Source organism: Aotus nancymaae, unplaced genomic scaffold (assembly GCF_030222135.1).
Source record: "Aotus nancymaae isolate 86718 unplaced genomic scaffold, 86718_ANA_hifiasm-v0.15.2.pri h1tg000016l, whole genome shotgun sequence".
In the NCBI taxonomy this organism is placed as follows: Eukaryota; Metazoa; Chordata; class Mammalia; order Primates; family Aotidae; genus Aotus; species Aotus nancymaae.
Genome location: NW_026988428.1, coordinates 65,633,715 through 65,656,174, shown reverse-complemented (window position 1 = coordinate 65,656,174; position 22,460 = coordinate 65,633,715). Strand labels below are relative to the sequence as shown.

Genomic DNA, 22,460 nt, shown 5'->3' with positions numbered 1-22,460 from the left:
TTACGGATCTTACTGCTAGGAGCCACCGGACTCTGGAACAAAAGCTTTAGAGTCCTGAATCCATTCCGTGGAACATTTTACGAAACGGTTATGAAGCGGGGGTGGGGTGGGCTGGTTTTAATAGGTCCAGGCGATTAGTACCTGGCAGCCTTAACCACCCTACAGTTTGAGAGTGGAGTGGGTGATAATCTCAAAAGCCTGGAAGGGAAGGGAAATCGGGCCGGGCGTTATGCTCCGTCGCCCATCAATAGGCAAGGCCATTTTGGGAAAGCGCGAGAACTCTTTTTGCTCTGGGCTTTTACAGCCGAATCCAGCTCTCCGGCTTCAACAACGAAGGGGCTGTGACTGCCTCTTTTCTCAACCAATCAGCATCGACTTCATTTGCATAGGCCGATAGCAAATGTTCGGGAATCTAGAATGATTTAAGTAAGTTCCTTAGAATATTACTTTTTCCTACTGAAAGTTACAACATGCGTCGTTGTTTCTACAGTAATAGGAACAAGAAAAACGCCACTGAGCTCACCCTCACCAATTGTGGAGTTCATGCATATCCCATCTTCTCTCCAGGCACATACCTAGCAGTGTTACAGCTCTTTTAGAATTTGTCTAGCAGGCTTTCCGGTTTTTGCCGGAAAGCCCCTCACTGAGTTAGTTTTTAACAATAGAGTGTTGTGTGTGCACAATTATCATTACGTTTCCACGCTCATTTCTAGTGCGTAGTCTACCCGGCCTGAAAGCTTGTAATAAATTTTGAATGCGGAGGTGTGGGCCGCCTAGAGGCTTCCGGCTGCGCCTGATGCTGCTTCCTTTCCGCTCTCACTGGCCTTGGGGACTGTGCTAGGACGTGGAGCCTTCTTCCTGAGCTTTCCATTACTTCCGCTGCACTTGCAGCTACTGCCGACCTATGGCGTCCGCCTCGGCCCAGCCTGCGGCCTTGAGCGCTGAGCAGGCGAAGGGTGAGGAACAGCCTAGTCAAGGCGTGGGCTGCCGGGCGGGGGAGGAAGCGGGCGGAGGATGCGGGGCGACAAACCTGGCCATATTCGCCGGGAAAACGGGGTAGGGGATGCCGGGTACCGTCCCTCTCTTCTAAGTGGGGCGCTTGCCCCCAACTCGTAAGATCCAGCCTCAATCCACTAATTCCCTGCGTTCTCCGCTGGGCCCGCTGCCCGTGCTCCCATGCATACCCGGGACGCCTCCCTGGGATGCTTCTGGCGCGCAGTGGTCCTGGCGGAGGTGATCCAGGCGTTCTCCGCCCCGGAGAATGCAGTGCGTATGGACGAGGCTCGGGATAACGCATGCAACGACATGGGCAAGATGCTGCAATTCGTGCTGCCAGTGGCCACGCAGATCCAGCAGGAGGTTATCAAAGCCTATGGCTTCAGCTGCGACGGGGAAGGTGGGTCAGACGCGGGCAGGAGGTAGGTTGGGTCGGGAGAGGGCGCCGGATCCGTGGACCCCTGAGCGGTTGTCCCCTTTCTCGCCACACGGCGGCAGCCACAATCTGACTAATCGTGTTGGCATTCAGAGCCCGGCTCTACCCGGAGCTTGTGCCTCCGACTTGCATTTTTGCACAGTAGAAGTTCCGTATCCCTTAACCGAAATGCTGGGGACCAGAAGTGTTTCGGGTTTTTTCATATTTCTAATATTTACATATACATGAGCTGTCTTGGGGGATGGGACCCAAATCTGGACACAAAATTTTTGTTTCATATACACACACCTTAAGCACATAGCCTGTAGGTAATTTTATGTAATAGTCTGAATAATGGCTCACGCCTGTAATCCCAACACTTTGGGAGGCCGAGGTGGGCGGATCACCTGAGGTCGGGAGTTCAAGACCGTCTCTACTAAAATTACGGTCTTGGGTGCTTGCTTCGGCAGCACATATACTAAAATTGGAACGATTCAGAGAAGATTAGCATGACCCCTGCGCAAGGATGACACGCAAATTCTTGAAGCGTTCCATATTTAAAAAAAAAAAATTACGGTCTTGGAGAAACCCCGTCTCTACTAAAAATACATAAATTAGCCGACTATGGTGGCACATGCCTGTTATCCCAGCTACTCGGGGGCCTAAGGCAGGAGAATCGCTTGAACCTGGGAGGCAGAGGTTGCAGTGAACCAAGATCGTGCCATTGCCCTCCTGCCTGGGCAACAAGAGGGAAACTCTGTCTCAAAAAAAAAAAAAAAAAGTCTGAATAATTTTGTTCATGAAACAAAGTTTTGACTGCGTTTTACTACAGTCACCTCGACCCCCACCATGAAGTCAAGTGTGTAATTTTCCATTTGTGGCCTCACACCGGCATCAAATGATTTCAGATTTTGGATTTTCTAATTAAGGATCATCAACCTGTGCTGTTAATCACATTATCATTCCATTTTGTGATGAGGGAGCAAACTCTAATGGTGCAGACTCTAGTCGTAGCAGAGCTGGACTTAGACGCTGTTATGCCACCTTTTAGTGAGATGTCTGCATGACACAAGTAGCTGCAGTCCCTCCAGGGTGTTTCAGCTAATTTCTTTTTAGGGGTTGGTGGTTAAATTTTTGGTGAGATCCTGGTTTTCCCCAAAGGTGTTGACTGAGGCAGCTCTGCTGCCCCATAGCACTCCTGCATTCCAGCTACAGACCTGGGATCTCGTGGGTGTTCATACTTGGGGTTCTTGTGACTAAACTGCTAAAATGGTTCACTCGAGGGCGAGAAGCACACTGCTTTGGGACATCTTCATTCACTGCACCCCATCCAGTTGTGCCCAACGTAGAACAAGAAGTTGATCCAAACTACATGGGGCAGAGTCCTGCAGGTGCCATTTTGCAAACAGCTGCCCTGCCAGTGGGGGAGCAGCTCAAGCTCAGACTACCACCCCCTCCACCTATCTTAGGCACGCTGGTCCTTAGGAGAAGCATTGACCCTCCACTCCCTCTTGCAGGTGTCCTCAAGTTTGCCCGCTTGGTCAAATCCTACGAAGCCCAGGATCCTGAGATTGCCAGCCTGTCAGGCAAGCTGAAGGCACTGTTCCTGCCACCCATGACGCTGCCACCCCATGGACCTGCTGCTGGTGGCAGCGTGGCTGCTTCCTGAGAGTTGGCCCTCCCTTGTGCCACTGCCAGGGAAGGAAAGGCCTTGATGTTCCAGACAATAATAAACGTGTCTGCAACTTAGCCTTTGTGTCAGTCTTTTTTTTTTTTTTTTTTTTTGAGGCAGAGTCTCACTCTGTCACCCAGGCTGGAGTGCAATGGCGAGATCTTGGCTCACTGCAACCTCCACCTCCCAGGTTCAAGTGATTCTCCTGCCTCAGCCTCCTGAGTAGCTGGGACTACAGGCGTGTGCCACCGCGCCCAGCTAATTTTTGTATTTTTAGTAGAGATGGGGTGTCAATATCTTGGCCAGGCTGGTCTCGAACTCTTGACCTTGTGATCCCCCGCCTCGGCATCCCAAAGTGCTGGGATTACAGGCGTGAGCCACCGTGCCCCGTGTCAGTCTTTCGTGGACCTGACAACCCCCACCTCTCCTCCCCAGATTCTCTCTGCCTTTCCAGGCCACATGCCTCAAACAGCTCTTTTTTATACTCCTGGCTGGGCCTAACCCTGCTCCAGTGAGGGCTGAGGCTCCTCCCCTTTCCCCAGGACAGGGTGAGGTTGGACTGGGCCCCTCGGCGCCCTGGGTGGGTGGGCCTGCGCAGGGCGCACCTCCTCTGAGGAATTGGGCTGTTAGGGCTTTTCCTTAGGCCCTTTGGTTTGCGCCTACTGAGAGATTTCCCCCGTTGGTTGCTCTTCCCTCAGCCAGGGTTACTTCCTGGTCTTTGCCCCTACCCAACCTCCTGCCGCTCTGTCAGCTTGAGCTCCAGGTGGAGCTCCAGGTGGCTCCTCCTCTCCCGAGGGAAGGCAGCCCTGGACCGGTGGGAGGGCCTGCTGGACTCCCGCACTGGGGCTGCAGGGAAGCTGGCTGCTGTGGGCGGTCTCAGGCCAGCCCCGCCCCACCTGTCCTTTTCCTGGAGACTATTAGTCCAGGGTTTGTCCCTGCAGTGCCATTGGCCTGGCAGGCTGGATTGAGGAGGAAGTGGTTGATTTCTGAGCGGTTCTTCCTCACCTGGCTTGGGCCACGGTGCACAGCTGTGCCACTGGCTCAGCCCCGCCCCCTGAGGCCCTCTGCCGTGACTTCATCCCTCCAGAGAGATGCTGTCCCGTGGGTAAGTCCGTGCACCACCTGGGTCCCAGTCTCCTGTTAGTTTTGGAGTAAGGGAGGCCTTGTTCATGCTCACTGCAACATGTGTGTGAGCCTGAGTGCGATCTGCCGCTGCCCTGCCCTGTGCCTGCTTCCTGTCCCTATGAACCTTCCCTTCCTGCAAGGTGTGAGGACCCCCGGGCTCATTCATGCCCCTCTGCCCCCTCTTTAACATTTTCCCCTGACAAGTGTGTATCTGTTCTCTCCATTGCATTTCTACCTCCAGCCTCTGGGCTCCTGCTTCTGCCTCCTGCTTGGGACCTGTCCCCTTGGGTAGCTCACATCACCTCAAACATAGCAGCAGTCAGAGGCCACCCGCGAAGGCCTCCCTTGCCCAGCCAACTTCCCTGCTCTTCCCAACATCTGACTTTGGTCCCATCTTTCCGTTTCCTTTCACTTCCCTTTCCCTTGCATCATTCGTTCCACAGATACGTGCTGAGCATCTATTGTGCACAGGGTGCTGTTTAAGATGCTGATGATACTGGAGCGAACAGGACAGACATGGTCTCTGCTTTCACGGAGCTTATGTTCCAGTGGGAGGTTATAGACCGAAGAAATAACCCAATAAATTGGATCATTGCAGATTCTCAGAAGTGTTATGCAGAAAATGAAACAGCCTCGGCTGGGCGTGGTGGTCCACACCTGTGATCCCAGCACTTTGGGAGGCTGAAGCGAGAGGATTGTTTGAGCCCAGGAATTTGAGACAAGCCTGTCCAATATAGTGAGACCCTGTCTCTACAAAAAATAAGCTGGGTGTGGTGGGACACATCTGTGGTTTCAGCTATGGAGAGGCTGAGGTGAGAGGCTTGCTTGAGCCCAGGAGGTCAAGGCCGCAGGGAGTGATGATTGTACCACTGCACACCAGCCTGGGCAACAGAGTGAGACCTTGTCTCAAAGAAAAAAAAAAAGAAGAAAATGAACCAGCTTCATGTGCTAACAAGTGACTGGGTGTGCAGGTGACATTACTAGCTGGAGGGATCAGGGAGGGCTTCCTGAGGAGGTGACATTTGAGCTGAGACCTGGATGAGGAGGAAGAGGAATTAGGCATGGTGGAGAAAGAAAGAAAGAGAGAGAGGGAGGGAGAAAGGAAGGAAGGAAAGAGAGAGAGAAGGAAGAAAGAAAAGAAAAGAGTGATATGGTGATCAAGAGTCAAGCGTCCCTGGGCAGAGGAGATGGAGCGCACAAAGCTCTAATGTAGGAACAAACGAAAAAAGGACAGTGTGCCTGTGATGCGGTGACAGAGGACCCTAGAGGAGGACAGTGTGCCCGTGATGCGGTGACAGAGGACCCTAGAGGAGCGGACGTAGGGCCAGGGCAGGTTAGACTTTGTTGGACCTGGGATGGTGAAAGTGAAAACCTGGCCAGCCGAGGTAGCACACACATGTGATCCCAGCAATTTGGGAGGCTGAGGTGGGAGGATCGCTTGAGCTCAGGGGTTTGAAACCAGCCTGGGCAAGAGATATAGAGATGCCGTCTCTATTTAAAAATATATATATTCGGCTGGGCGTGGTGGCTCACGCCTGTAATCCAAGCACTTTGGAGGCCAAGGTGGGCGGGTCACCTGAGGTCAGGAGTTCAAGACCAGCCTGACCAACATGGTGAAACCCCGTCTTGAAAAAAAATATGTATATATATATATTGGGTATGATGGCCCAAGCCTGTAGTCCCAGCAATTTGGGAGGTGGGAGGATCACTTGAGCTCAGGAGTTTAAGAGCACTCTGGGAAACACAGGGAGACCTCATTACTACTGTTACTACTAATAATAAATAGCTGGGTATGGTGGCACACACCTGTGGTCTCAGCTCCTTGGGAGGGTGAGGCAGGAGGATCACCAGAGCCCAGGAGGTCAAGGCTGAAGTGACCTGTGATTGTGACACTGCACTCCAGCCTGGATGACAGAGCAAGATTCTGTCTCAAAAAAAGAGAGAGAGAGAGAAAGGAGAGAAAGGAAGAAGAAAGAGAGAGAAAGGAAGAAAGAAAGAAAAAGAAAGAAGAAAGAAAAGAAAAGAAGGAAGGAAGGAGGGAAGGAAGGAAGGGAGGCAGGGAGGGGCCAGGTGCAGTGGCTCACGCCATCCCAGTACTTTGGGAGGCCAAGGCAGGCAGATCACAAGGTGAAGAGATCGAGACCATCCTGGCCAACATGGCGAAACTAAAAATACAAAAATTAGCTGGGTGTGGTGGCATGTGCCTGTAGTCCCAGCTACTTGGGAGGCTGAGGCAGGAGAATTGCTTGAACCAGGGAGGCAGAGGTTTTGGTGAGCCAAGATTGTGTGACTGCACTCCAGCCTGGTGACAGAGCGAACTCTGTCTCAAAATTAAAAAAAAGAAAAGAAAGAAAGAAAGAAAAAGTGACGGCCTGCTTACAGAGTACTGGCGAGTTTGTGGGTGTGTGGCTCCCCAGCCCTACTGATTCTTGCTTCTCACGCTCACCTCTGCTCCTGCCCCAGTGCGCATCTTGTCACTGTCTGCCCCACCGACGGGGTTCCTACTGAGTCTTCTGGTCCTGAATCCCTTCCACGGCCATTTTCCTCCCAGGTAGCTTGGCTAGGCCTCCCCTTGTGCAGATTCCATCCTTGGTTTCTCAGCCTGGCCTTGGATGACCCTCTGCAGCAGGGTCCCAACCTCTCAGAGCAATTTGCTCCAGCCACACAGCTCTGCTCACAGCCAGGCACTGTGCACATGAACTCTGTGCGTGCCACCTCTTTGCCTTGACACATGCTGCCTCTGGAGGAGCACTTCTCCCTCCACCTTCCATCATGGGCTGTGGCAGTGCCCATCCCATCTGCCCCCTGATGCCATCTGCAGCGGTGTGGTTGGTGGTGGAAAGGGCACCAGGCTTTGGCGTCTCACAGCCTTGTTTTACCCGCCTTCCCACTCACTAGCTTGTGACCTTGGCCAGTTACTTAACATCTCTGAGTCTTAGTTTCTGTTTCTAAAATTGGGTAAATAACACCTACTAAGTAGGGTTGGCCTGAGGATTAATAGTATAGTGTAAAAGCTGGCGGCACTGAAACCGTGTCACTTACAAGGTTTTCATGTGAATGGGTATTTGGGAAATACCGTTAAGCTCATTTGTCAGGCGGGGATACCGAGGCTCAGAGAAGTTCAAAAACTTTCTACAGATTATTTTGCCTGGTTTGCTCTTCCAGACCTCATATCTTCTTGTATCACCATTGATCTTGATCTTTATGATTCTTTTTTTTTTTTTTTTACAGATGGGGTTTCACTATGTTAGCCAGGCTGGTCTTGAACTCCTGACTTCAGGTGATCCTGCCCCCTTGGCTTCCCAAAGTGCTGGGATTATAGGCGTGAGCCACCGTGTCCAGCCTGATCTCTACAATTCTTAATTTTTAAAAAAAAATTTAATTAATTTATTGTTATTATTGTATTTTGAGAAGTCTTTCTCTGTTGCCCAGGCTGGAGTGCAGCAGTGCAATCTCAGCTCACTGCAACGTCTCCCGCCTCTGCCCCCTGAGTAGCTGGGATTACAGGCACCCTCCACCATGCCTGGCTAATTTTGTTTTTTGGTTTTTTTTTTTGAAATGGAATTTCACTCTTGTTGTCAAGACTGGAGTGCAATGGCACGATCTCGGCTCACTGCAACCTCTGCCTCCAGGGTTCTCCTGCCTCAGCCTCCCGAGTAGCTGGGACTACAGGCCTGTGCCACCATGCTTGGCTAATTTTTTGTATTTTTAGTAGAGACAGAGTTTCACCATGCTGGCCAGGCAGGTTTTGAACTCCTGACCCTATGATCCGCCTGCCTTGGCCTCCCGACATGCTGCGATTACAGGCGTGAGCCACTGAGCCCGGCTAGCCTAGTTAGTTTCTTCTGGGTGCTTAGTTAGTTCCTTCCCACTGAGTGGGTTTAAGCCCTGGAAGGAGAATGTCTTGGGGCCAGGGTGCAGTGGGCATTTGGTGCTGAGCATGGACCTGAAACTTCATGTGTGTTTAAAATTGTGTGTCCATGCGTGGTGATGTGCACCAGACCAGGTATGTGTGTAGGTGGACCTGGATGAAGTGCTTGTGGTGTGACTATGTGTGCATAAGTGGTATGCCTGTGTGTGTGCACCCTGGCCTGTGTATGACAAACAGGCTGTGTGTGTAGGACCAGGAAGCTGTACTGTGGCCATGTAGGTGCCTGTGGACTGACGAGTTTGTTTGCTGGACACTGCTCAGTGCCGGGAATCACGCTGGACTCTGAACACTCAGAGATGAGTGAGAGCGCCAGCGGGCGCCCCACTCTGCAGACAGCTTTGCATGTGCTCTTCCTGCTCCTTGACATGGGGTGGGGGTTCAATGGAGTTCCAGGTCTCCAGAGTGGTGTCCAAGCTGAAGGGGTAGTCAAAGCTGGATCATGTAATAAACCCACCAGGCAGATTCTCCAGGGCACCAGTGAGAGAAGAAAACCAGAAACTAACAGAACAACAACAACAAAAAGAAAAAGTGGAAAAGCCTCTTATTGGGGAAACATTTGGATATTTTATGTTTCTAAAAATGATGAAGTAGTTATGGGAAAATTAGACTTTTTTTGGGCTTAAAATTTTGTTTATTTATTTTTTTAGACAGTCTTACTCTGTTGCCCAGGCTGGAGTGCAGTGGCACGATCTCGGCTCACTGCAACCTCCACCTCCTGGGTACAAGCGGTTCTCCTGCCTCAGCCTCTCTAGTAGCTGGGATAACAGATGCCCACTACCATGCCCTGCTAATTTTTGTATTTTTAGTAGAGACGGGGTTTCAACATGTTGGCCAGGCTGGTCTCGAACTCCTGACCTCACGTGATCCGCCCGCTTCAGGCTCCCAAAGTGCTGGGATTACAGGTGTGAGCCACCGTGCCCGGCTATTTTTTCTTCTTTTAACTGAAGCATAACATGCATAATATTCATAAATATTAAGCACAGAACCTGACTGACTTCATGTTTATACACACCCATGCAAAAAGCATCCAGGACAAAGAGCCTTCCCTGCACCCTAAAATTTCCCCAAAAATTGCTCCCAGTTAGCATATTTGTCTTTATAAAGGTAATGCATACCCATCATATAACATTGAAAAAGATGGCCAGGCGTGGTGGCTCATGCCTGTAATCCCAGCACTTTGGGAGGCCGAGGCAGTCAGATCACGAGGTCAGGAGTTTGAGACCATCCTGGCCAACATGGTGAAACCCCGTCTCTACTAAAAATACAAAAAATTAGCTGGGCATGGTGACGCGTGCCTGTAATCCCAGCTACTCAGGAGGCTGAGGCAGGAGAATTGCTTGAACCCGGGAGGCGGAGGTTGTGGTGAGCCGAGATCGCGCCATTGCACTCCAGCCTGGGTAACAAGAGCGAAACTCCGTCTCAAAAAAAAAAAAAAGAAAGAAAGAGAGAGAGAGAGAAAGAAAGAAAGAAAGTTAGTTTTATTTGGAATTACAGGCAGGGAGCATCATATGTCTTAGTGTTTAGGGCCTCTCAGGTCAGCCAGCCCTGAGAAAATCAGCCACGGCGAGGACTTTGGCCCCCAGCCCCCAGTCCCCAGCCCCCAGGAGACAGGCCCCCTGGTCAGAGTCCCGGGGCAGGGCAGAGGCCTAGGGACAAGAATTAGAAAGGACCCAAGTTTGACAGGGCTGCTCAGGGTCATTTTGCCCATGCCTCTGCCACAGTGGCATGGACAAACCGCGTATGTTGCTTAGAGGAGGGCACCCTTCTCTCTTGCAAGCATTTACAAGGTCTTAACTATTAATCTCCCGCTCTCATGGCAGCCCCTTTGGACAAGGAGACTCTTAATCTCTGTTCTTTGAAGCCCTGAGGACTGGTGTATAGGAGTTAAGAGCATTGGCTTTGGAACCGGACTGTCTGGGTTTGAATCCTGGCACTGCAGCTGACTCACTGATGGACTCAGGCAATGCCTTGAACTCCCTGGGCCTCAGGTTCCTTGTCTGTCAAATGAGGATAAAGAGAGCCCCTGTTTCGTAGGGCTTTGGTGAGGAACTAATGAGACAAGCCATGTGAACGCCATTATAGCACAGCGCCCGGCATCCAGCAGGACTCACTCGATGACAGCTGTCACTGCCGTCATTGTTATTAGTGTGGGCCAGGGAGGACTGTGTAAAAGCAGCAGGTGGAGGAGGAAGAGGTGCCATGTGACCGTGTAGGTTCACATGCGTGAAGTATGATCTGGGCCTTTAGTGTGCAAGGCACATATGTGTCCTTACTGCCTGTGGTGTCACATACGTGCAGGGCCATGCTCCTGAGCCTTTGATTGCAGACATGTGGGAAGTGGGCCCCGTCCCCACCCCCAGTGCCACCATACTCCGCTTCTCTTCCCTTGCTCTACTCTAAAACGAGAAGTACAAGTGAGTTCCCCCAAGGGGTCGGCCGCGCCTCTTCCTGTCCCCGCCCTGCCGGCTGCCCTAGGCCAGTGGAGTGGCAGCTCCAGAACTGGGACCACCGGGGCTGGTGAGGCAGCTTGGCACTGGGAGCCACATTTGAGGCTTAGTCCACAAGTTCTCTGCCTGCTCAGACTAGCTGCGTCGCCTCATTCCCTGCGCCCCCTCCCTCTCCGGAAGCCCCCAGGATGGTGAGGTAAGGGCCTGCCACCCTCAGTAGGCAGGAGGCAAGGGCGCCCAGTGCCCACGGGACCCTTCCTCACTGCCCTGCCTGGGCCACTCAGGTGGTTTCACCGAGACCTCAGTGGGCTGGATGCAGAGACCCTGCTCAAGGGCCGAGGTGTCCATGGCAGCTTCCTGGCTCGGCCCAGTCGCAAGAACCAGGGTGACTTCTCGCTCTCTGTCAGGTAGGTGACCCTCCCCAGCGTTTGGCCGTTCTCTTGTGCCGTCCAGGCCCTGAACCACACATTCCTGGTTCCCCACGGCAGTGCCAACTCCCCAGCCCCCACGCCCCCCGTGCTCCCCGTCCCTGTCTGTGCCCACCCATGCCCATGTGTGCCCCTACCCAGGACCTCCGCCGGTCCCTGCCCTCCTGCCTCTACTCCTGCACCTACTGGCCTCACCGCCTGGTGCCCTGCAGGGTGGGGGATCAGGTGACCCATATTCGGATCCAGAACTCAGGGGATTTCTACGACCTGTATGGAGGGGAGAAGTTCGCCACGCTGACGGAGCTGGTGGAGTACTACACTCAGCAGCAGGGCGTCCTGCAGGATCGCGACGGCACCATCATCCACCTCAAGTACCCGCTGAACTGCTCCGACCCCACTAGTGAGAGGTGAGGGCTCCGCACCCTGCCTCTCCCAAGCTGGGGCAAGCCGGCTCCCACCCCCAATGGCCCGGGAGGCAGGGAGCCTGGCACCCAGCACCGCCTGCCCTCCCTCCCCTCCCCTCCCCTCCCCACACCAGCTGGGGCTCTCAGCGTCCTTCCTCCTGCAGCCTGGTGTCTCAGAGCTTAACCTACCACCCTTTCCACCTAACCCTGAGGAAGCCAGAGAAACCTGCCTTGCCCTACTCCAGGGGCCCTGGCCACTGTAACCCAGGTCCCACTAGAGACAGGGAGGCTACCGCTGGTGGCTGGCATGTCATGCAGGCCAGCTCTGTTGTTAGAAAGTTCTTCCTCCTGTGGAAGTGAGAGTGCCCTCCTCCATCCTCCCCTCACCCGTGGCCAGCACGCGTTAGGAGTTGACACTAGGGATGAGGATGGGGATGAACGCTTGCCAGGACACTTAACGCCTTATCTCAGCCACCCAGCGGCCGTGGAGCGTTCACATGTGGAAAGGGGCTCGCACTGTCCTGAGCACAAACACTCCAACACTCCAGGCATTTCCTTCCTGTCCCCTCTGCTCAAAGGTGTGGTCCCCAGAGCTGGGCTGGTCACTGCCCCTGCGGGCTCCCAAAGGCATGGGCGGGGGCCAGGGGACTCTGAAATCTCCTTAGGACACCCTGGCTCCTTTCAACGCCAGATCCTCTTAGAGTAAAGGGCAGTGGAATAACACAAGGGGGTTTGCATATGGACCCCTGGGGCCGAGCCCACCTGCCCTTGCCCTGCACTCGAGGATGGGTTGTTGAAGTGATTGGGAACCTTGCTTCCGCCAGCTTGCAGCCTTTCTGGGATTCGGGCCTCCAAACTGCCATCAGTATTTTTGGTGAAGTCACTGACTAAAACTTAGAGCTGAATGAGGTTGCGGAATTGCCCTGTGGCCCGCCTGGGAGACCTCCTTTCCCTGGTCAGCTTCCTTCATGGCCTTCCTCCTCTCCATGAGCCTCACGTGGCTGGCTCCGTGTCTGCCCCCTGCCCTTCATCTTCCCCACCGCAACACTCAGGGGGCCTCTGAAGCTCATGTCCTTTCTCCTTGCCTCAAGCCAGGAGGAAGAGGATGGGCTGACCAGTGCCTAGAGGGGAAGAGAGGAGCAGGGCCCCAGGAGGCCCCTGCAGAGGAGGCTGAGACCCGGGTTCAAAGAGAAGAGAGAAGAGAGACAAGGAAGGGAGGGCAGTGCTGGGGCGGGAGGTTGAGAGGTTAAGACCAGGGAAGCCACACTGGAGGCCCTTTTGGGTAACCCATCCCAGGAGCCAGTGTCACCCCTGAGCCTGGGAGTGTGAGAGGCTCTTTCTCCCAAGCTCTGCCTTGTCCCCTGCCTTGTCTGCGGCGCCTCCTTCTCTGCGGGAATTTGCATCTGTCCCTCGGTGGCTCTGTGCTTCCTGTGGTCAGCCAGACATTTGCATGGAGACTTCCTCATCCTGGGGCCTAAGGGAAGGGGCTCAGCCCCCTCCCCGCTGCCTGGGGTCCTAGCCTGTCCCCAAGTGGTGGGCTGAAGCAGCCCAGTAAGGTCTGGAGGTTCTGGGGGGGGGTCTGTTGGCTGGAGTCACCTCTGGGCAGGGGTGAGATGGGTCAGGACAGACTGGTCCTCCCCTTCTTCCCCCCATCCCTGCGGTTGGAAAATTTGCCCCCCCTCCCCTGGCCCCTGGGCCAAGGAAACCTCACAACCTCACTTCTCACTCTCTCCCCAGAAGGAGTTTTGTGTTTTTTCCATCACGTGGTTTCCTGTGGGGCTGGGCATTGTGGGGCTACAGTTTCCTCCTGGGAAAGGGGTGTGCTTCGGGGAAAGGGCTTAGTTCTGCTTTCTGCCCCGACAGCCCCTTTGAATCCCTTTGAACCCCTTTGAACCCTGGGCTCCCCTTCAGTGACATCATCCAGGGCACCCCCAGAGCCCCCACATCACTTTTTCCCCAATGGGGTTGTCTTCCCTGCCTCCCTGGGGGAGCGCACCCCATCCGCCTTCCCTGTGACTTGTGTCTCTCTGTCCGTCTCCCGCCTGTGATGTGGCCTCGATCTGCGTTTCTTTGTCTCAGGTCTCTGCCTGGCACAGCCCTATGCATCACAGAGACTCTTCCTTAGTTTCTCTCCTTTAAATATTTTGAATATTGACAGGCTTTCTGCCTTTCAGAGGTGGACTCTGGCTTCAAAGCCTGGTTAGAACTCTGGAGGCTAGGACAGCTTAAGCCTGGGAGGTCAAGGCTGCAGGGAGCTGTGAACAGAGCTCTGGAGTCAGTCAAGGGCCCTAGGCCAGTGCGCAACAGCTCAGCATGAGTTTCCTCCTCTATAAAATGGGGATAATATCACACCCACCTCTCAGCTTGTTTGGGAGAGAGTAATGGACCTAAATATGGTGGTGGATTTGGAAGCATCGAGGGCAGTGCCTGGCACCCAGTAGGTGCCGGATTTCCTGCCCCCTCTGTGAATGTCTCTGCTCAGCACCTTCCCCTGTGGCCCGGGTCTCACCTGCCCTGACGCTGCCTTCTCTAGGTGGTACCATGGCCACATGTCTGGAGGGCAGGCAGAGACACTGCTTCAGGCCAAGGGCGAGCCTTGGACGTTTCTTGTGCGTGAGAGCCTCAGCCAGCCTGGGGACTTTGTGCTGTCCGTGCTCAGTGACCAGCCCAAGGCTGGCCCAGGCTCCCCGCTCAGGGTCACCCACATCAAGGTCATGTGTGAGGTAAGGCGGCCAGGTGGTGGGGAGTATCTCCCTGGGCTTGAATTCAAGGCTGGGGCCCAGTGAGGGAGACTCGGGCCCTGTGAGTGGCCTTATTTGGCACCCCCCAGGGTGGACGCTACACGGTGGGCGGTTCAGAGACCTTTGATAGCCTCACGGACCTGGTGGAGCATTTCAAGAAGACGGGGATTGAGGAGGCCTCAGGTGCCTTCGTCTACCTGCGTCAGGTGAGGGGTGGGCCCAGCTGCCTTCTCTCTTCCCCTGAGCCACCCCCTAGACGTGAGCTTCTGGGATCTCTGAGTTGCTGACTTCTCCCCGTCCCCAACCCCAGCCGTACTACGCCACGAGGGTGAATGCGGCCGACATTGAGAACCGAGTCTTGGAACTGAACAAGAAGCAGGAGTCCGAGGACACAGCCAAGGCTGGCTTCTGGGAGGAGTTTGAGGTGCTCGGTGGGGACCCGCAGGACTGGGGCAGTTGAGGCCGTGGCAGGCGGCATGGGGCCCCAAGCAGATACTTTCCCCTCCTTGCTCACCTCTGCTCCTGACCCACCCCACGTGAGCTCCCCTGATGGAGCTGATGCTCATTTCCCCGCCCACATTTCAGAGTCTGCAGAAGCAGGAGGTGAAGAACTTGCACCAGCGCCTGGAAGGGCAGCGGCCAGAGAACAAGGGCAAGAACCGCTACAAGAACATTCTCCCCTGTGAGCACCCAGGCCGCCCCCTTCACCCAGGAGACCGCCCGTGCCCCAGCCACCTCCCCTCATCTCACGGGTCTCCACCCTCCACTCCAGGGGGGCCCCCTCCCCACACCCCCCAACAGAGCCTCCCCCTTCTCCATAAGGCCTGTACTCCTCCCAGAGGGGCCTCCCACCACCAGCAGGCAGGTTCCCCTGCTCCCAACCTCCTTCTCTCGAACCCCCTCCCTCCCTCCATACAGATGATTCCCCAGCCCTGCTGCCCGCAGTCCCCCACAAGCCTCCCCAACAAGCTTCTGAGACCAGAACAGCCTGTTAGCTCAGGAGGGTGGTCTGACCCAGGCGTGGGGAGTCCCTGGCTGACCCAGGCCATCTCGCCTCCTCTCCACCCACTCCCAGTTGACCACAGCCGAGTGATCCTGCAGGGACGTGACAGCAGCATCCCTGGGTCTGACTACATCAATGCAAACTACATCAAGGTCAGTGGTGTGGGTCCCATGGGAAGAGAGGCCAGGCTCTGGGAATTCCCTGCTGGTGAGGACCCCAGATGCAGAGACACCTGGGCAAAGCTGGAACTGGCTTCCTGCATGGATGGAGGTAGCAGGGATTCAGGGCCCATGCGGGGCCAAGGAGCTCACTGTCTTGAGGTGCATCTCTCCACGCTTGCATCCAGAACCAGCTGCTAGGCCCTGATGAGAACACTAAGACCTATATCGCCAGCCAGGGCTGTCTGGAGGCCACGGTCAACGACTTCTGGCAGATGGCATGGCAGGAGAACACCCGTGTCATCGTCATGACCACCCGAGAGGTGGAGAAAGGCCGGGTAGGGCACCCCGCCCCGCCCCCACATCCCTCCCCAGTGCGTGTGGTCACACCATTAAGTCAAAGAACCGTCAGATGCCAAGGCGAAAAGGGATCTCGGGGGTGAGGGTCTGGCCCTTGTTGGGAAACTGAGGCATAGTGACAAAGTCTTGACTGCACAATGCGACCCCCGGATGCCTGCATCCATCCCTGGGTTCCCCTGAGCTCCAGACCCAGGTTTTAGGCTGTCCTCCTTCCTCCTGCCCCTTCCCCACCTGTCTGCATCCAGGCCCCTCCTGTCCTCCCTGCCCCTTACCCTGAGGGACCCCCTGCACAGCACCCTCTGTGCTGCCGTTGAAGTGATCCCATCGGTGACACAAACTGACTTAAGTTCCTTCCTCTCTGAAATCCCTTCCATGGCTCCTGGTCACCTTTGGGATAAAGTCGCACTGTAAGGCCTGGCACTGAAGGCCTGGTGGCTTCCCTCTGACCCCCACGATTCCCTTTAAGGCTCACCGCCCCCAGCAGCCCCGGCTCTTTCAGGTTCCCAGCCTTTCTCTGCACAAGCTCCTTTTCTGCTAGGAAATGACTCTTTCCACACTATCTCTGCCTGGCAGATGCCTTGTTTTGAAGACACAGCCCAAGTGCTACCTGCCCCCTCTGTGAATCCATGTCTCATTTCCTTCATGGCCGAGAGGGAGAATTAGCCTCTTTCTCAGCCACGCTCCTCAGTGCATGTCTCCCCCGGTCACCTGTCTCTGAGCTACTCGAGGCACAGGGCACAGACGGGGCCTTATTTGTGTCTGAGACTGCAGCCTGGTTTGCACAGCTTCAGGAACCACGCCTGCCCTGGTAACGTTTGTTGAATGTCAGATGGATGTCCCGGTAAAGTGTTGGCCAGGCCTCACCACCTGTTGGTGGCTGCTCCGAGAGGAGAGCCCAGGTCTCCTGCCTCTCAGCCAGCTCATCTGTTCATCTAACAAACGTTTGGGCCGGTGCCAGGCACTAGAGCAGGGCCTGGGATGGGCCACGGTGTCCTGCTCTGTGCCTCATCCCCACCCGACGCTCTCTTTCCAGAACAAATGTGTCCCATACTGGCCCGAGGTGGGCACTCAGCGCGTTTATGGGCCATACTCTGTGACCAACTGCGGGGAGCACGACACGCCCGAATACAAACTCCGCAGCTTACAGGTCTCCCCACTGGACAATGTGAGCAGCCCCCACTCCCTGCCCTGCTCCGGGAGTCCCTCGCTGGACTTGTCCTCCTATCTGGTTGGGTGGTTGGGTGGGGTGAGGCAGGTGGGGTGTTCCGAGGGAGCAGGGGGCATTGACCCTATGTCCTTGGCTCAGGGGGACCTGGTTCGGGAGATCTGGCACTACCAGTACCTGAGCTGGCCTGACCATGGCGTCCCCAGTGAGCCCGGGGGCGTCCTCAGCTTCCTGGACCAGATCAACCAGCGGCAGGAAAGTCTGCCTCACGCAGGCCCTATCATCGTGCACTGCAGGTGAGAATGAGAATCCTGATGGTAGCAGGGACCGCCGAGGAGTAAATACCGCTAAGTGCCATGAACTGTTATGAGCGACATACACGTTAGCGCACACGTTTATTGCCTTCCGCTCACCCCCGGCTTCTTGTGGGTCCCCTTGTGGCTCCAGACCCCAGGGTGGAACGTGGCTGGAACCAGCCCCACTTTGGCCCTCTGCCTGTGGGTGTCTTCCTCAGAGCCTTCCCCAGATGTACCATCTCGCCCAACCCAAATACAGAGGAGGAACCCGGGACCCAGTTGCTGGCCAGGCCCCAGTTAGTCAGGGTGAGGTCGGGCTAGGCCTGGGTCCTGGCTGCCCTGCTGTCTCTCGAGGTCCCACTCTGCTGATTTCTTCTCTCCTCCCAGGAATATCCATTGGGCCTGTGCTCCCCATTCCTCCTCTTTTTCCATCAGTAGCCCCAGGGTTTAGGCTTCTTCCTGACTCCGCCCTCTCTCCCCCTTTCCCTGGCAGTTCCCTATCCTGGCCCCCAGGGCTGTATGGGGATGGGCGATGCCTTTCTGGGGGGTACACATAGCTCCTCTATCTACCCTCATGTTTGTGATCAGAAGACCCCTGTAAGGTGCAGAGGTGGAGCTGCAAGGAGCAGGGGTCCCACCGATGAGCCTACCATGCCGGCCTGGCCTAAATGGAAGAGAGGCAGTGGGTGCAGGGCCCCTCTGCTCACCAGCTGTGTGATCTCGGACAAATTGCTTAAATTTTCTGACCCTCAGCTTCCTCATCTGTAAAACCAGGATCTCAGGGTTGTCGTGAGACCCTATTGCTGTGGCCGGAATTCCATCAGCCCTCAAACACTGGCACTGTTACTGGTTTAGTACTCATGCCAGACAGAGAATGAGGGAAACAGGAACCTGCCTTGCCCGGTCCCTTCTCACTCCCTCTGTGGACCCCAGGCCTTTGATGGCCTCTGGCTTCCTCCTCGTCCCCCCAGCAGCTGTTTGTCCATGAGACAGGGCCAGTTGGCTGAATCTAAAGCTGCCCCTGATGGGCTGTCTCGGGGCCGCAGCTCAGTCCTCTGCTCTCTCAGGGACAGGTCTATCCCTGAGAGCTACCCTCCTGCTCACCCGCCGCGTGTACATTCGCACACTTCTTGAAAGCCCCATGGCCTTTATTTAGACGTTACAGGAAGGAAGTGGGTGAAGGGGGGTTATTTTTGACAATCTGGGTTTGAAATTAGACAATGCGACTCAGGGCACCAGCCTGATGGGCCCAGCTGATGTTGGGCCTGGGGTCTCCCTGGGGTCTGCTTGCCCAGCATGGGAAGGAGAGAAACTTCCTACTGCACTGCTCCCCGGAGTCCCCGACCCGGCGCCCCTGCACCCTGTCTCTGGGCTGTCCTTTCCTAGCTGTCAGGGTTTGGAGAAAAAGGGAAGTAAACCCCTGCAGAGAGAAGCTCCATAACTTTTTTTTTTTTGAGACAGAGTCTTGCTCTTGTTGCCCAGACTGGAGTGCAGTGGCATGATCTCAGTTCACTGCAACCTCTGCCTCCCAGGTTCAAGTGATTCTCCTGCCTCAGCCTCCTGAGTAGCTGGGATTACAGGGGTGCACATCACCACGCCCAGCTAATTTTTGTATTTTCAGTAGAGATGGGGTTTCACCATGTTGGTCAGGCTGGTCTTGAACTCCTGACCTCTTGATCTATCTGCCTTGGCCTCCCAAAGTGCTGGGACTACAGGTGTGAGCCACCACGCCCAGCTGGAGCTCCCTAACTCTTGAAGGGAGAGGTGGGGAGGGCTCAGGGTGCCTGAGCCAGCAGGACAGTGGTGGGATTTGGGAGTCCCATGTCTTTCGGGGTGGGGGCAGCCGCTCACCAGGAGCGGGGATTCAGTGCAGGGAGTGGAGGAGGGAAGGATGGTGGCATCCTTCAGCACCGCAGAGCCAGAAGTGGGGCGTGCCCATGCAGAGTCGGGCAAATCTTCATTGTCACTTGCCCAGTGACGCTGGGCACATTCCCTTCTGTTACTGGAGGCTCAGGCTGCTCCTGCAGTGCCCGGGGGTGGAGCTGAGCACTGGTCACCACCCTTCCCAGGAAGGGCTTGACTGGCCTCTGATGGCACCCCCGTCTCTCCTCAGCGCAGGCATTGGCCGCACAGGTACCATCATTGTCATTGACATGCTCATGGAGAACATCTCCACCAAGGGTGAGGGGCATCTGGGGGCTCGGGGGCGGGGGTGAGCAGCCCCTTGGTGTCTACCTGTGCCTGGGCCTGAGGTTTGACTGTCCCCACCCAGGCCTGGACTGTGACATTGACATCCAGAAGACCATCCAGATGGTGCGGGCACAGCGCTCGGGCATGGTGCAGACGGAGGCGCAGTACAAGTTCATCTACGTGGCCATCGCCCAGTTTATTGAAACCACCAAGAAGAAGCTGGAGGTCCTGCAGGTGCGTGCAGAGCAGGGCCTAGGGGGCTGCAGTGGGAGATGGGTACCACCTGGCCCTGCTGGGACCACCACCCTCCTACTATCCCTCTGCCCACAGTCGCAGAAGGGCCAGGAGTCAGAGTACGGGAACATCACCTACCCCCCAGCCATGAAGAACGCCCATGCCAAGGCCTCCCGCACCTCATCCAAGTGAGTGACCCTGACTGCCACCTCCCGGCATCCACCCCTTTGTCCTGCCCAGCCCGATCCTCGATTTCTGGAGAGGACAAGTGTTGCAGCTGGGGGGAGCTGGCTTCAAGTTCAAGCCTGGTTCTCACCCCTTCTGTTCATAAGCATTTCAGAGTGCACGCCACGTGTGGGCCTGTGCTACGCAGCAGCAGTGCACTTGGGTATGAGATGTAGCCTCTGACCTCAAAGAACTTGGAGTCTAGTGCAGGGACAGTGGCTGGGCCACCTGTGAGATGCGGCAGCCAGAGGGGGCTGCCACTGCCAGGTCCCCCGTGCTGTCTCCTGACCCGTGCCCCCCGCCTGTGCCTGCCCCCTGCACCCTGCTGCAGACACAGGGAGGATGTCTATGAAAACCTGCATGGTAAGAACAAGCGGGAGGAGAAAGTGAAGAAGCAGCGGTCAGCAGACAAGGAGAAGAGCAAGGGTTCCCTCAAGAGGAAGTGAGCGGGCGCCGTGCTCAGGTGGCCGCGCTGCAACTCTTCTGCCTGGCTGTCCTCCCTGCCCTGCCTTCCCCGGGTGGATGGGGTGGCTGCAGCCTCACTCTGCCCTTCCCAGCTGCCCCAGACCTCCTTGTTCCCCCTCCAGGTTCCAGCCACCCTCTCACTCCCTAACTCCTTCTCTTGGCAGCCTCACCCCAGACCCTGCGGAAGCCTCCCACAGTGGACAGACCCACAACCTGAACCTAGGAGCGCCCCATTCTATTGTAATTTAAATGGCTGCATGCCTCACACCTCTTCCTGATCCTGTATATAGCCCAGCCAGGCCCCAGTCAGGGCCAGCCCTTCTCCTCTTGTAAATAAAGGCCTGGTATTACTGTGTGTCGCCACTAACTGAGCGCTTTGCTTGCCCAGTGAGTGGGCTCCGCCTCCCGTCAGACGGCCGTGGGTCTGGACTCCGCCTCACATGTGGGAGGGGGACTGTGGGCGAAGCTCCCCAGTCTCCTTCTTTAAAATGGAGGGCGATCATAACAGGGCGGTTGTGAGAAGCACAAGATGATGGCTGGTGATAAGACGGGCACAGTGACTCATCACACACTTGCCGTGTGCCCAGGCACCGAGAGGTTACACATGTTAGATCAGTCTAGGCACTTCTGTCATTCTCATTTTACAGTGCAGGAAACTGAGGCACAGAGAGACTAAGTGACTTGGTCACTTGCCCAGGGTCACAGGACTATGCAGCAGTGAAGCTGGGATTTGAACCCAGGCCTTCTGAGCCCGGAGCCCATACTCCTTACCCTGGAGTTGCAGCTGCCGCCCTCAGGGGGCAGTTAGAGTCACACTCCCCTGATGCTGACTTCCAGATCCGAACTAAGAAGAGTAGTTAACAGCCAGAAGCACAGACCTGAGGCCAGCCCCACTGCGTCCCCTCAGGCAGGAACGGGGACTGGGGACTGGCTCTCAGTGCACCTGGGAGCACCCAGCTCCTCCCCTCACCCAGGCTGCGGCTGCCTGTGTCCTCCGGGGCAGAGTTTGAAGAGCTGGCAGACACTTTCTCGTCCCCTCTTCCTCCCCCGGTGTTGTGTTGGGAGTGGGGTTTCTTCTTCATTTGAAAGAGTCGTCTCCTGGGGAGTGGAGCCGGTGCGAGTCATCCCTCAGGAAGGGCTGGCACCCACTCCTGGAAAGGCTGAGGCCACACAGGTCCAGAAGCCCAGAGGCTGGGCAAGCATTATTCAGCAAATCCTTCTTAGAGAGCCCCTGGCACCACCGCCATTCACAGTCCCCAGGCCTCCTGGAACTTAGGGGGCTGGTCAGGGAGACAGATTCACAAACCGATCACCTGCATCAAATAATTGCAGGCTGGTGTTAAGAAGGAAGCAAACAAAGACCGGGAGAGAGAGTAGCTAGGGACTGAGCAACACAATAGCTCCCTGGGGCTGTGGCCCTGGGGCGTGGGTGGGGCAATCACCTGTCGGGCTCAGGGCCCCTCTCCCAGCAACGCCCTTTCCATCCCAGCGGCACAAAGGCAAGTCCCACCTCCTCTAACCGCCCTTGAGCTACCTGCCCTTGGGGTGGGACTTGGACTCCAGTGAGGCTGTGCCGTGAGGTGGGTCCGGGAGCAGTTTGGTCGGGAGAGGAACGAGATCGTTCCCTCTGCAGGCCCCCACTGAGGGGCAGGGCTGAGGCTCCGGGCTGGCTGGGGTCACCGGATAGCGGTGGGTACCTCCACACGAGGGGCACCCTGCTGGGACCCACCTGCCCTTCACAGGCCTGGCGGGGCCTCCTCCCTCTCCTGTCCCTCAGGGGATCCTAGCACAGGCTGGGCACTGAGGCAGCACAGTCCAACTCCTGCCCAGCTGACCCCTCGCTGACCTCAGGGATCTCTCTGGCCTTCACAGCTCCGCTGTGGGCAGGGTCTGAGGTCGCAGAGGAGGGGGCTAGGCCTGAAGGCAGCAGATGCTGTGGGGAGGGGACCCGAGGACAGCCCCTCCTTTTGTTCCTCTGGAGACGGGTGAAAATAGGCAGGTAGGAAAAAAGAGGCTCTGGGAGAGGGTGGGAGGCCTATCGGGGTGGCGAGGCCTTTGAGGAGGTGCCTGTGACTGATGCTGGGAGGGAAGGGGTTAAGGCGGTGGGGGGGCAGCCTATGGCAGGAGGACACACCTGTGCGCAAGGCGGCGGGCGGGGCCCAGGTAAGGAGCCTGCGCTGCCGGGCTGGTGGAGAAGGAAGGAGG

The 22,460-nt window shown here is 56.1% G+C and overlaps 2 protein-coding genes and 2 non-coding genes across 5 annotated transcripts; all 4 read left to right on the top strand.

The window, feature by feature from the left end:
• The first annotated feature begins 559 nt into the window (after positions 1-559).
• Positions 560-3,160, top strand: CUNH12orf57 (chromosome unknown C12orf57 homolog). The gene is made up of 3 exons (XM_012472794.3): positions 560-956; positions 1,220-1,396; positions 2,929-3,160. The coding sequence occupies exons 1-3, from the start codon at positions 905-907 to the stop codon at positions 3,078-3,080; spliced, it is 381 nt and encodes a 126-aa protein (XP_012328217.1). The 5' UTR covers positions 560-904; the 3' UTR covers positions 3,081-3,160.
• LOC135275508 (U7 small nuclear RNA) lies at positions 580-641 on the top strand. Its single transcript, XR_010343133.1, has one exon. It is a non-coding gene; the product is annotated as a U7 small nuclear RNA (small nuclear RNA).
• On the top strand, positions 1,866-1,972 carry LOC135275453 (U6 spliceosomal RNA). Its single transcript, XR_010343086.1, has one exon. It is a non-coding gene; the product is annotated as a U6 spliceosomal RNA (small nuclear RNA).
• Positions 3,161-4,042: 882 nt separating the features above from the next.
• PTPN6 (protein tyrosine phosphatase non-receptor type 6) lies at positions 4,043-20,618 on the top strand. 2 transcript variants are annotated; one of them, XM_012472777.2, is made up of 16 exons: positions 4,043-4,188; positions 10,871-10,993; positions 11,227-11,421; positions 13,952-14,141; positions 14,249-14,365; positions 14,470-14,583; positions 14,745-14,841; positions 15,235-15,314; positions 15,509-15,658; positions 16,714-16,845; positions 16,987-17,141; positions 19,255-19,322; positions 19,414-19,565; positions 19,662-19,753; positions 20,122-20,253; positions 20,420-20,618. In XM_012472777.2, exons 1-15 carry the CDS (start codon positions 4,175-4,177, stop codon positions 20,234-20,236), a joined length of 1,794 nt encoding a protein of 597 aa, XP_012328200.1. In that variant the 5' UTR covers positions 4,043-4,174; the 3' UTR covers positions 20,237-20,253; positions 20,420-20,618. The 2 variants fall into 2 exon arrangements, with proteins under 2 accessions (XP_012328200.1, XP_012328201.1); XM_012472778.3 differs by lacking the exon at positions 4,043-4,188 and adding an exon at positions 9,816-10,782.
• Positions 20,619-22,460: the final 1,842 nt, after the last annotated feature.